This window comes from Ahaetulla prasina, chromosome 1 (assembly GCF_028640845.1).
Source record: "Ahaetulla prasina isolate Xishuangbanna chromosome 1, ASM2864084v1, whole genome shotgun sequence".
Classification (NCBI taxonomy): domain Eukaryota; kingdom Metazoa; phylum Chordata; class Lepidosauria; order Squamata; family Colubridae; genus Ahaetulla; species Ahaetulla prasina.
In genome coordinates this window covers 332234885-332248195 of record NC_080539.1, presented here as the reverse complement: position 1 = coordinate 332248195, position 13311 = coordinate 332234885, and the positions used below count along the sequence as shown (strand labels likewise).

The 13311-nt window shown below is 36.8% G+C and overlaps 1 protein-coding gene across 1 annotated transcript in view; it reads left to right on the top strand.

Annotated features, from left to right (window-relative positions):
* The window catches only part of PRIMA1 (proline rich membrane anchor 1), a 79507-nt gene that overhangs the window by 14138 nt on the left and 52058 nt on the right, over positions 1-13311 (top strand). The window contains exon 3 of the mRNA XM_058162616.1: positions 7778-7925. Coding sequence (XP_058018599.1) covers positions 7778-7925 — 148 coding nt within the window. The remainder of the gene's footprint in view (positions 1-7777; positions 7926-13311) is intronic.

Genomic DNA, 13311 nt, shown 5'->3' with positions numbered 1-13311 from the left:
TTATGCAGGATATCTACTCTTTCACACTTTTTTAGAGAGAAGGTAGGATTATCCATTGTAGAATAAGCCTATAGTAGAAAAGGGAAAATCCTTGTGCAGGGAATGTATGGTTGCAGACCCAGTGTTTGCTGAGTTTAAAGACTATGTTGATGTGAAGAAGAAAGTGTTGGAGTTGGAAGGAGACTGTAGATGTTGGAATAAAAAGAGAAAGACAAGAAATGTGATGCTGGGCTATCTTTATCAGGCTTATATTAAGAAACTTCCCTAGCCTTCTATGTTACTTGGCTTTGAATCAACGGATTATCCAGTCAGCGAATAGAGGTGGCTTCTCAAGCTGGAATGTCAATAAGGAGAAAAAAGCCAGAATCTATACAAGTAAGATGTGGCCTCCATAACCAGAGCTGAAACTGGAGGTCCTTTTGAAACAGTTGGTGAGACAGCTGCTTCTTCCAATATGATTTAGTATTTCCTTAAGCCGAAGACCCTATTGCTCTTAACAGCTGTCACCAGGTTCTCTACATCTGTGTTTCTCAACCTCAGCAGCTTCCAGATGTATGGAACAACTCCTACAAGTTCATACATGTTAAAGTTGCTGAGGTTGAGAAACACTGGTCTACATACCATTGGAGAGTTGTTACTACACACCATTGGAGAGTGACTATTTGCTTTTGGGTTATGCTACTTAGCTTGCCTTCTTTCTTCTATAATGGTCTCTACTACACCTATAATTTTATGTGTAGTTTGATGTGATTCTTTGCTGTAAATGAGCATTGTTTAGGTATAATACTGAGGTATGGTTAAAATTAGCCATAAAATACCTGAGATGGGTTATGTGGTTGGTTCCTGTTTTTTTTTAAATTCTGCTTAAGACATGAATAGCATTAGCGGTATTCAAACAATCCTTCAGCGTTCTGGAGGGCTCCCTAATGAAATGGCTTTTTTTATTTACCTTAAGAGAAGGGCTGGCACACTCTTTATGAATAAATTTGGTTTCTCTAAGTTTAGTAATAGGTTTCAACATGCAGTTTTAAAGCACTGAAGATTTCTTACATGTAGAGTTTCAAGTTTCTTTGTTGTTCAGCTAAGCCTGCCATTAAAAAAATTGCCTACTTTCCCTCAGGTACTTAAGATATAAAATGCTACCTCCAAGGGATCAAAGGAAAAATACTTTAAATTCCTTCATCTGGCCATGTGATGATTTGCATTGTGACAGTGTACTGATAGATTTCTTAGGTGGTTTTTTTTCTCTTTTTTTCCCTCCTCCTTGAATAGAGGAATGTACAGCTGTATGTATAATTTTGTTGCTGTTAGAATGAAATCAAAGAAATCACAATGATTCCTTTACAACAGATTAATATTATATAGTAATCATTTGTTGTTGTTAGTTGTCCGACCCATCATGACCCCATGGACCTCGTTCCTCTAGGCCTTCCTATCCTCTATCATCCTCCGGAGCCCCTTTAAAGTATGCCTTGATTCATGGATCTTACATTCCAGGTACCTATGGAGTATAGATCTTTACAGCATTGGACTTTCCTTTCACCACCAGATACATCCACAGCCGAGTATCCTTTCGACTTTGACCCAGTCACTTCACTCTTTCAGGCTCTACTAGTACTAGCCCTCTGCTCTTCCCCAGTAGCCCTTGAAGGGCTCATCTTCCAGCGTCATATCTTTTTGCCTTTTTTTTGTCCATGTGGTTTTCATGGCAAAAATACTGAAGTGGATTGCCATTTCCTTCTCCAATGGGTCACGTTTTGTCAGAGCTCTCTGCTATAACCTGTGCATCTTGGGTGGCCCTGCATGGCATAGCTCATAGCTTCATTGCACTGCGCAAGCCCCTTTGCCTTGACAAGGCAGTGATCCATGAAGGGGTTAGTAAACATATGATGAGCTAAATAAAATAACTGTGAAAATAATTGCTAATATCATTCTTCCTGTTTTCTGATTTTGGGCTAAATGGAGTTGATACATGTGTGTGTCTAATTTCCTATTGAGACATGCATTAGTTTCACACTTCAGTTTAATAACATGCTAATCATAGTATTTTGGAAAACATAAACTTTAGCAGATTTTCATGAACTGCTTTAGATATTGATTGCAATGATCCTCACATAATCCTAGTCATGTTGATTCAAAAGTATTTTATTTCAATTTAATGAGTTTTACTCCCTGCAATGCAATTAAGATCCGTTTTCAGAGATTTTATGAACGTGCATCATGCTTCTTGCCTCACTTTCAGGAAGCAAGGCTGAAAGTTGTATGCCCATTGTGGCTCTCTTTGTGTTGTCATTGCCTTTTCCCAAGAGTGATGATTGACAACAGCCTTCTCAGAGTGGTATCCTTCTAATGTGTTATTGGCTGTGAGTTTGGAGAGAGCTGTGTACCTAGAAAGGGTAAATAAGCCTATCAGCAATGAAATCAACACTAATCAGCTGTATGTCTTGTGAATATATTATTTATATATGCAAATATATACAGTACGTACAAACAAGCAAAATAAAATTAAGGCTGTATAGGAATATATTCTGGAGTTCTGTCATAAATTTGTGATCTGACTTATAAAATGTCAATTGATTCATGGTGTGAATTTTGGTTAATTTATTGGTGAAAACATATACTATAAAATAATACGAGGAAAGCATTTTTCATTTCTTTTTAGGTGATATATGAATGTGCTACAACAAGTATTGTTTAGGAGAAATAGTGCTGACTAAGAAGCAACTCTTCTGTCTTTAAAATAGGGCCTGCAGCTAATTTTTATATACATTAAAATGTATTTTTTAAACATTGTATATACTTGTGGATAAGCCAAGAATTTTAGATGCCAAAATACATTCCAAAAGATGGTTTTGGCATATCCACAGATAGGCTTACTTGCTAGTATATATATATATATTTTAAAGGTACCCATATATCCCTACATACGTGTGGATAAGCCCATCCGTGAATAAGCAGACCCTCCAATTCTTAGCCAAACTACCATGAAATATTTATCAATTTATCTGTAGGTGGTTCATTTTTCATGATATTTTTGTTAAAAATTCAAGAGTTAGTTTATTGATTACATATTGATTAGGTATTTTTTAGGTATACAGGTGGTCCTCGACTTACAACAATTCATTTCATGACCATTCAAAGTTACAACAGCATTGAAAAAAGTGACTTTTGACTATTGCAGCAGATCCAAGGTCAGTAATCAAAATTCAGACCCTTGGCAACTGACTCATATTTATGATGTTTGCAGTTTCCCAGGGTCATGTGATCTCCTTTTGAGACCTTCTGACAAAGTCAAGGGAAAATCCCGATTCGTTTAACAACTGTGTCGTTAACTTAAGAACTGAAGTTATTCACTTAACAACTATGGCAAGAAAGGTCATAAAATGGGGGAAAATTCACTTAACAAATGTGTTGCTTAGAAATGTTGGCCTCCATTGTGGTTGTAAGTCTAGGGCTACTTGTAATGAGTCCTCAACTCACATTCATTTATTCAGAATGTCAAGGTTCCGACTGACGAACCCAACCAAGTCAGTACTCTGAGACAATCAGATTTCTCTAAGATTTTTTGGGGGTTTTTTTTGTTTTACATTTATATCCCGCCCTTCTCCGAAGACTCAGGGCGGCTTACAGTGTGTAAGGCAATAGTCTCATTCTATTTGTATATTTACAAAGTCAACTTATTGCCCCCCCAACAATCTGGGTCCTCATTTTACCTACCTTATAAAGGATGGAAGACTGAGTCAACCTTGGACCTGGTGGGACTAGAACCTGCAGTAATTGCAGGCAGCTGTGTTTTAATAACAGGCTTCTTACAGCCTGAGCCACACCGCGGCCCATGAATTGCTTTCATGCGAGCCGAAATGATCTGATTGTCTTGGAGTGCTGACTTGGTTGGGTTCGTCAGTCAAAACGTTGACACAGAAATCGTTTCAAAAGCAGTGGGGGGAAAAATGGACATATGATCAGTTCTGACCATTGTGGAACCTCTGTGGTTGCAATCCAGGCGCTTGAGTGTGTAACTTGTGATTATGACGTTGCAGGGAGCCATGGTCAGATGATCATTTGTGACCTTCCCTATCAGCTTCTCACAACCAAAGTCAATAGGGAAGCCAGCAAGTAAGGTTGCAAGTTCCTCTGGTAAGTCCTGCCACTTTATCGAATGCCATGGCTGCATATGGGTTCTGGGACTCCCGACTCTTCCCATATTTTGGGGCTACAACAGCAACCAGAACTGCCAGGATTGGTGTCAGTAAGCAATGCAGTCACATGGCATTGTGCTTTACAATTGCATTGCTGAGCAATGATAATCCTGGTTCCAATTGGAGTGACTACCTGTGTATATCAGGGTAGGTCAGGGTAGGTCAGCTAGAATAGAATAGAATAGAATTTTTTTATTGGCCAAGTGTGATTGGACACACAAGGAATTTGTCTTGGTGCATATGCTCTCAGTGTACATAAAAGAAAAGATACGTTCATCAAGGTACAACATTTATAACACAATTGATGATCAATATATCAATATAAATCATAAGGATTGCCAGCAACAAGTTATAGTCATACAGTCATAAGTGGAAAGAGATTGGTGATGGGAACTATGAAACGATTAATAGTAGTGCAGATTCAGTAAATAGTCTGACAGTGTTGAGGGAATTATTTGTTTAGCAGAGTGATGGCCTTCGGGAAAAAACTGTTCTTGTGTCTAGTTGTTCTGGTGTGCAGTGCTCTATAGCGTCGTTTTGAGGGTAGGAGTTGAAACAGTTTATGTCCAGGATGCAAGGGATCTGCAAATATTTTCACGGCCCTCTTCTTGATTCGTGCAGTATACAGGTCCTCAATGGAAGGCAGGTTGGTAGCAATTATTTTTTCTGCAGTTCTAATTATCCTCTGAAGTCTGTGTTTTTCTTCTTGGGTTGCAGAACCGAACCAGACAGTTATAGAGGTGCAATCCTGGTCTTGATTGTTTCAAACCGTATACACCATATGCAGGACTACTTGTTCAATAGCTAATAGAAAGCCTCTATAATACTTTCAATATTCATAGAATAGAATAGAATAGAATAGAATAGAATAGAATAGAATAGAATAGAATAGAATAGAATAGAATAGAATAGAATAGAATAGAATAGTTCTGTCCCCCTCCCCACCTCAGGCAGGAGTGAGCGTCTAACAGTCCTTTATTTTGCAACCAACCTGAATTTACTTGGTGGATGAAAGTCTTGGCAAGTACAGTGCAAATGCTTGCCAAGTTCCTAATCACTTGGCAGAGACGGGAGTCCACGTGTCCGTTGCCGAGGCAGCCAAGAGCTCACAGAATAATTCCTTCACACAGTCCAGGCCTTAACTCAGAAACAACCAAGTTGAAGTTCACGCTTGCAGTTTTGTCCGTCACAAGGGGCTATGGAGCAACTCCACCCGCTTTTATCCCCTGTGGGGTGTGGCTCAGTGACTCAGCACTCTCTGGGCCTGCCACATCTCTTCCTCTGTTGTGCACGCTTCTCTTTTCTACACTGCCTAGGATCAATCCAGGATTGATCCTCCTTGTCCTCTATCTGTGGGAGCTCCGACACACCTTCTTCCTGGCCTTCTGCTGGCACCTGCGGCGTTGCCAGAAAGGAGGGACCTGGAGAGGGAGGCCTTGTCGGCTCCTCTCCCTCACTCCCAGTCACCCTCCTCCATGAGGACAGGCTCGGGGCCGGAGTCACAACAAGAATAGAATAGAATAGAATAGAATAGAATAGAATAGAATAGAATAGAATAGAATAGAATAGAATAGAATAGAATAGAATAGAACAGAACAGAACAGAACAGAACAGAACAGAACAGAACAGAACAGAACAGAACAGATTTTTTATTGCCCAAGCGTGATTGGAATTTGTCTTGATGTATATGATCTCAGTGTACATAAAAGAAAAGATACATTCATCAAGAATCATAAGATATAACACGTAATGATAGTCATAGGGTACAGGAAATAAATCAATATCAATATAAATTGTAAGGATACAAGCAACAAAGTTACAGTCATAAGTGGAAGGAAATGATGGGAATGTTGAGAAGATTAATAGTAGTGCAGATTTAGTAAATAGTTTGACAGTGTTGAGGGAATTATTTGTTTAGCAGAGTGATGGCGTTCAGGAAAAAACTATCCTTGTGTCTAGTTGTTCTGGTGTGCAGTGCTCTGTAGTGTCGTTTTGAGGATAGGAGTTGAAACAGTTTATGTCCAGGATGTGAGGGGTCTGTAAATATTTTCATAGCCCTCTTTTTGGCTTATGCAGTATACAGGTCCTCAATGGAAGGCAGGTTGGTAGCAATGTGCATAGCCTAGCACTCCCACAACTTCCATACATTCCATTCCTTATTTCAGCAACTTCCAGGCCAAAAATAATACACACTTCAGCAGATGAGTCAAGCCAATGGTCTGGGAATTTTTAATTTGAATTACTCCTTATATCGGAAGATTAAATTTGATGGTCTAATTACCCAATCCAGTGCCACGATTTTATGAATTGTATGAATCTGTGACTACTCAACATGGTTCAACATTCTATATCTCACAAGAGACCATGACAGTTCAATTCCCTGATTCCTGATCAGGGAAGAATTCCCTGCATGGAAGAATTCCTTGTTCTTTGTGTTTGATCCAGTGACCTCTGAAAATACAGGGACTGTGAAATCCTGAACAGGCACTGCTGGGATCCTTTCAGCTTCCCATAGTGGCCTACTAGAGTTTAAATCAGCCAGGTTCTTATTTTGGAGTTGTTCTTATTAGCTGTTTATATAAAGCATAGATTTGCATTGTATTTGAATCCAATGAGTGTTCACAAATGCCTTGGCTGTACTTCAGGATGAGGGAAATGGAATTAAATTAAAAAACATAATGGTCTTTAAGGAAAGATTCAAAGGTAGTAGATATTATCGGATTTTAGAATGGCAAACCTGAGAATAAAAAGACATACTGATGGTCCTCGACTTAACGACCATGTGTTTAGTGACTGTTTGATGTTACAGTGGAATTACTTATGACCATTTTTTCACACAACCGCTGCAGCATCCCAGGGTGATGTGATCACCTTTTATGACCTTCTGCCAAGCAAAGTCAATGGGGAAGGCAGATTTGCTTAGCAACCATGTTACTAACTTTACTGCAGTGATTCACTTAATAATTGTGGTAAGTTATGTTGTAAAATGGGGCAGCTACTTAGCAAAAGAAATTTTGGCCTCAATGGTGGTCATAAATCAAGGACTAGTTGTAAAAAAAAATGGGGGGGGAAACTATTTTAGAGCAAAAAAGTAAGACAACAGAAGATATATGGCCAAACTGGGAATATGAAGCCATACAGAAAGTAACTGTTTTTTTTCCAGTGGCAAATGCAAAAAGCTTGACCCAGACTGGGGCTGTAGGGGAGACAAATGGTTACCATCTATTTCCCACCACAAACCCCATTCTGATTCAGATCAGAGGACTATGCCCTCCATTTACCCAGTTTCAAATTCACTTCTTGTATTCTAGAAAGTAAAAAAGCAACGAGAGACACAATGCATTGTTGAGAACACAATGAAGAGTTTAGAAAGAAATGAAAAGGATGCTGAATTCTGTGTCCCCACAAACAGGAAACTACTATTTGAAGTTAAAAGAAGTTTCACATACTGTGTTTGAGGGCGCCATCATGTATACAAACATAAAAAACGAATTGCTGACTAAGCTTATTAGACATGGAGCTGATTGTTCAAGTATTGAAGAGAGATAATCAATTGAATGCTTGTTCATTCTTTGCAGATTACTCAGGGCGAACTCCAGAAGTCATGCGCTAAGCCTCTAGTAGAGAAAGCTACAGATAATTGCCAGCATATCTGCCAATGCAGACCACCTCCATTACCGCCACCGCCACCTCCACCGCCACCACCAAGGTTGCTTGGGGTTTCATGTAAGTAGAGGTCACCTCTGTTTCTCTTTATATTCAGAAAATCCTAGGAGCATCTGAAAGATTATTAAATTACTGATTGGGAAGAAGGCAATATTTATTTAATGGGTGGGTAGTAATATTTTTCTAATGCAGAATGGGAAAATAGTCATGGCTCAGACAAATGTTGATTGTTTAAGGCTGCTTCCTTAAACATGCAAGTTAACATGCAAATCCTTGAAAAATGCCATATGGCAAGAATGCTATGCAACGAGGGTGCCATGATCTAGTATGTAAATAAGTTTATAATTTCCCCAATTTATGTTCTGTCAAACTTAATGTTACGCATAGCTTCGTGTGTGAATGCATCTACATCCATCTCCTGGAGGAAATAGATTATCTAAACCTTTTCAAGTCAAATTTCAGCCCTGGATGGCTTGTATTTACATCATCAGCATGTGAATGATGCCCAGTTATATATCGTGATATATCACAAGTCTTAAAGTGACCAAGATTGGAGAACCCTGGTACAGTTTCTCAAATAGTGATGGAAGTATCAAAGTCCCCTTATATAATCTTTCTACTTTAAGAGCCCCACTTGATATTAGTTGGATGTGATTGAAAATGCTAGTTCTCATGTTTAAAGGATCTGGATATCCACAGGACCAAATTCTCCCTGTGGTTTCTCTCCATTTTTTTTTATTTTGTCACAACAATATACACAAGCATCAACATAAAATAACTACATATCATATAAGCATATATATGAGCAAAATTATGCAATAACTATATTAATTTTATAAATGAAAGGAAACAATAGGACAGGAACAGTAGGCACTTTTGTGCTCTTATGCACGCCCCTTATAGTCCTTTTAGGAATGGGGTGAAGTCAATAGTAGACAGTTTTTGGTTAAAGCTTTTCGGATTTTGAGAAGAGACCACAGAATCAGGTAGTGTGTTCCAAGTGTTAATAACTCTGTTGCAGAAGTCATATTTTGTGCAATCAATATTTGGTAGTATCAGAAAGTATTCGGTAGTATATTTTCTGCAATCAATATTTGGTGGTATCAGAAAGGGTAAGCTGTCTCTGGTTCTCTTCTCTTAGTCATTGTCATCTCCAGGGGCCATGGAATAATACAGCTTTTTCAATTTTAATCACTTCGTCTTTGGAACAGCATTTTTCCCAAGATAGACAAACTCCCATTAACATATGGCTTCTTAAGTGAGCCCTGGAGTGGAACTATTATATGTAGCCTTTTTTTGTTTGTGTGTTTGCTTGATGCTTAATTTTCCTCAATGCTGAAGGTTTTATAATTGCATGCTGTTTATTCTGATATTTATCTTTGATATTGTAAGAGGGGAATGGAAGTTGCTCAGAGTCCTTCTATGGCAGGGCTGTCAAACTCCTGGCCCATGGGCCGGATGCGCCATGCGCTGGCCACACCCATGCCTGGTTTAGCAAAGGAGGGGGAAAGTCCCAATATGTCACGTGACGCCGCCATGATGACATGAGTTTGACACTCCTATGGTAAAGGAGAATAATAAGGAAAGTATTGGGGAATTCCTATCCAAGTCTTATGGTATGAGGCGACTCATTAATCTTAATTTTGTCTTCCTAGGTTAATTCTAGTTTAATAGCTAATGTAATATGCAGCTATTTATTAGTCTCAGGAACACTGAATAGGTATTTTAAAAACAAGCAAAAAGACCCATTTTATTCCAGGAAACCTCTGGAATGGTTCAGATGATTGTCATTCACGTTTGGGAGAGTTTTTAAAATACGTGGCTAATTCAGTCCTTTCTTCAATACATTTTTTTTTTGCCTGCCTCTGGGGCTCATATAGTCTCTTGCAAGACTCTGGATCTCTGCCCCGTGTCTAAATGTAATGATATTATTACTTATTTTCAACTTGAACCATAATTTGCTCCTTTTGCTAGTTTAGCCAGTAAAAGTATATTCTGATACTATACCATGATATCATCTATATATTAGCTACTACAAGTCGTTGAATTGTTTAAGAAGGGTTTGTTTCAACTTCAAATTTTTAAAGAATTCTGTGAGAGCATAAGAGAGAATTTACAGCCAGGATCCCACAGAAAAATGTCTTTCCTTTCCCAGATCTTAACTGACAAGCAAGATTATATAGGAGGCAAAAATATTTTACTGTGGGATTCCAATAAACATCTTATTTAAAATATTGGTTATGTATTTTTCTTATCTACAAGATAATCAGTTGTCAGAATTGAAAAATCTAAACATTTAAACTATACACAGACATAAAATAAAAAGGATTTGAAGTCTTTAGAAATCTGAGTTTCTAGCCTGCTCGTTCCAACAGTCACTGTACAGGAGAATACATGAACATAATTCTAATATCACAATAGCAACATTGAGAATTCAATGGGAGACAATCTTATCCTCCCAGGATAAAATTTTATTTGTTCCACTCAAAGTGGATATGCTTCAACAAAAAAGGTTCCAAAGGAAGGCTGCAGCACAAAACGACTAAACCAGAATTTATTTGCATATGTAATTGGATGGTGTTCCAACACAGATGAAGTGGGAATTATCTTTCCTGCTATGGAAAATGGTTGTCCTCTTTTTTGGTGTCAGATTAACATGGTAAGAAAGGCAATATTATTGTCAATGATTGCTACATTTGTCACAGGTATAGAACTGTGTCTTATGTTTACAAAATACCTCAGTACATATTTGTGTTTATGTGTCAGAGGAAGCAACATTAATACAATTTCAGGCATCTAGAACATTGACTTTTCTCACAATTATTTCTTATCAGAATTCGTTTTGCTGAATTCAAATGCACTGCCATTCTCAATTTCTCAATTAAATTGTAAAGCAATTTTCTTCTTGCAACTTTTGTTATCTTCTTCTGTTTTGGGGCAAGTTTGCATCCAGTGATTCCCATTTCCTTTATTATTCCTTTTAAATAACTTTAAAAGTTATTTAACTTTTCTCTGGGCTAGTAAATATATTTTCTGAACATAGAAGATTTTCTTATTTTCTTCTGTATATAATTACCCCTGTGCATGGGTTGTGTGATATTTCAAAGAAAGATTTGAGATGCTGCTGTCAGTGCACATCTCTCACTCCTTTCCTGATAAAAGTTTTTCAGACTTTGAATTATCAGACTGTACGGACAAAGACTTTGATCTGGATAAATAAAACCTATTTTGCCTTTAACAAGGAACAGGAACGGCAGTTAGACCCAAACATCCCACAGTTCGCTTAATTTCAGCTGCCAGGCTGGGAATGATGATGGAGGAGGATTCTTCTACCAATTTGTTAAGAGATTCTGGCTCAGGTATAAGTCTTGAAGCCAATCCAGTAAGAACTAGCAGAGTTTAAATGTGATTTAAAACAGGTGCAAGAAAAAAGTCTCGCAATGAAGAATGAATGTTTGCCCAGGAAACAATTATACAACTCAATCATAATATTCCTATTTTACAAAATACAAATGACTGTAAAGGACCATAAAAAGAAATCTAATGAATACTTTGATAATAACCCAGCTAAAGGGACAAATTTAATGATTGTTTGGGATGCTAGTAAAGCAATTAAAAGAGACTATTTTATACAATATAATTGTCTAGAGAAGAAGAAATCCCAGGAAAAGACGCAAAAGATCTTGGATGAAATTAGAAAGAAAGAAATTCAATTTCAAAAGACACCTATGGACTCTAAAAATGTACATCAGATTAAATTGTTACATCAACAATTGTCTGTGTTAACAGTTCCAGAAATAGAAACTAAATTGAATTAAGTAAAACAAATATATTTTGAATTTGCAAATAAACCAGGAAGACGGCTGGCATCTAAATTAAGAAAGGAAAGAGGAAAGAGAACGATTGAGAAAATTTATGGTGACAATGTAATAAATACAATGATCTTATTTAAAAAAATCCTTTCACAACTTTTACTCTAATCTGTACAAGAAACAGGAACTCGATATGCATAAAATAGACCAATATCTGCAAAGACAACACTTACCTAAACTTTCACAAGTTCAGAGACAACTTATAAATAATCTAATAACTACTTTTGAAATATCAGAAACTTTAAAAAATGAAACCAGGTAAAGGTCCAGGTCCAGATGGCCTTACAAGGCAATATTATAAATGCTTTGTGGATCAACTTCTTCAGCCACTAAAGGATATAATGAATGGAATATTACAGGGAGCAAACATGCTTCAAAACTGGCAAGAAGCTAATATTGCATTATTACCAAAGAAGGGGCAAGATGTCAAGATAAAAACCATAGATTAATGTCATTATTAAATAATGTATATAAACGTTTTGCTGCAATTTTAGCAGAAAGATTGAAAAAGGTTTTACAGACATACATTCATGAAGATTAATCTGCCTTTTTATCAAAAGACAGGCAAGAGACAATGTGAGGACTGTTTTGAACATTATTGATGCTTACAATATAATGAGAAACAGGCAGTTTTAATATTTTTGGATGCAGAGAAGGCCTTTGACAACTTAAATTGGGTTTTTGTGTTTAAAGATTTGGAAGATAAGGACTTGGAGAGAAATTTATTCAAGGGTCAAAACAAGCAAAGATTATTATTAATGGAAATTTAACTAAACCATGTGAAATTCAAAAGGATATGAGACAAGGATGTCCCTTATCTCCTCTGCCATTTATATGGTGTTGGAAGTTTGGAATAGGGATATTAGACAAGATGAAAAAATTACAGGTATAAATATAAAAAAGGAGGTTTATAAATTGAGAGCATTTGCTGATGATTTAGTTCCGTTTTTGTAAGACCTCCCCAAAACTAATATAGAATATTTGATGAAGAAACTAAATGAGTAGAATTTTAGTGGACTTTAAAATAAGTAAGTAAAAAGGGATTAAAATTCTTCCAACAAGAAAAAGATTAGAACTAGTTTCAGTATTATTATTGTAAAATTCCTCCTATCACAGATAAGATTTTACATATATTTTGCCAGGAATCAGTAAAGTTATATCACAAATGGGGTTTTAATCAAAGCAAAATATCAAATTATCCTGATTTTACTAAACAAATTTCAGAAAAACCAGAAATGTGCAGATAATATGCAAGTTGTAACCAAATGTAGAGTCTATGTAGAGTCTAAAAGGTCAAAAGCCAGGACTTTTCTACAGTTTTCTTAAATGTATTAAAGAGACAAAAAAGAATCCTAAAAAAGCTCTAAGTCTTGATAGATGAATACATCATGCATTTTCCAGTCACGTTTTATGTTAATAATAAATATCAGATTCACAGATTTGACAGTGTTTATTTTATTTATTTAATTTACATAGCTGTCCCTTTCAACAAAAGTGACTCTGGGCAATTTACAATAAAGCTAAAACAAAATACAAGCAAACCCCTATCAATATTAATTATAGAGACATAGAAA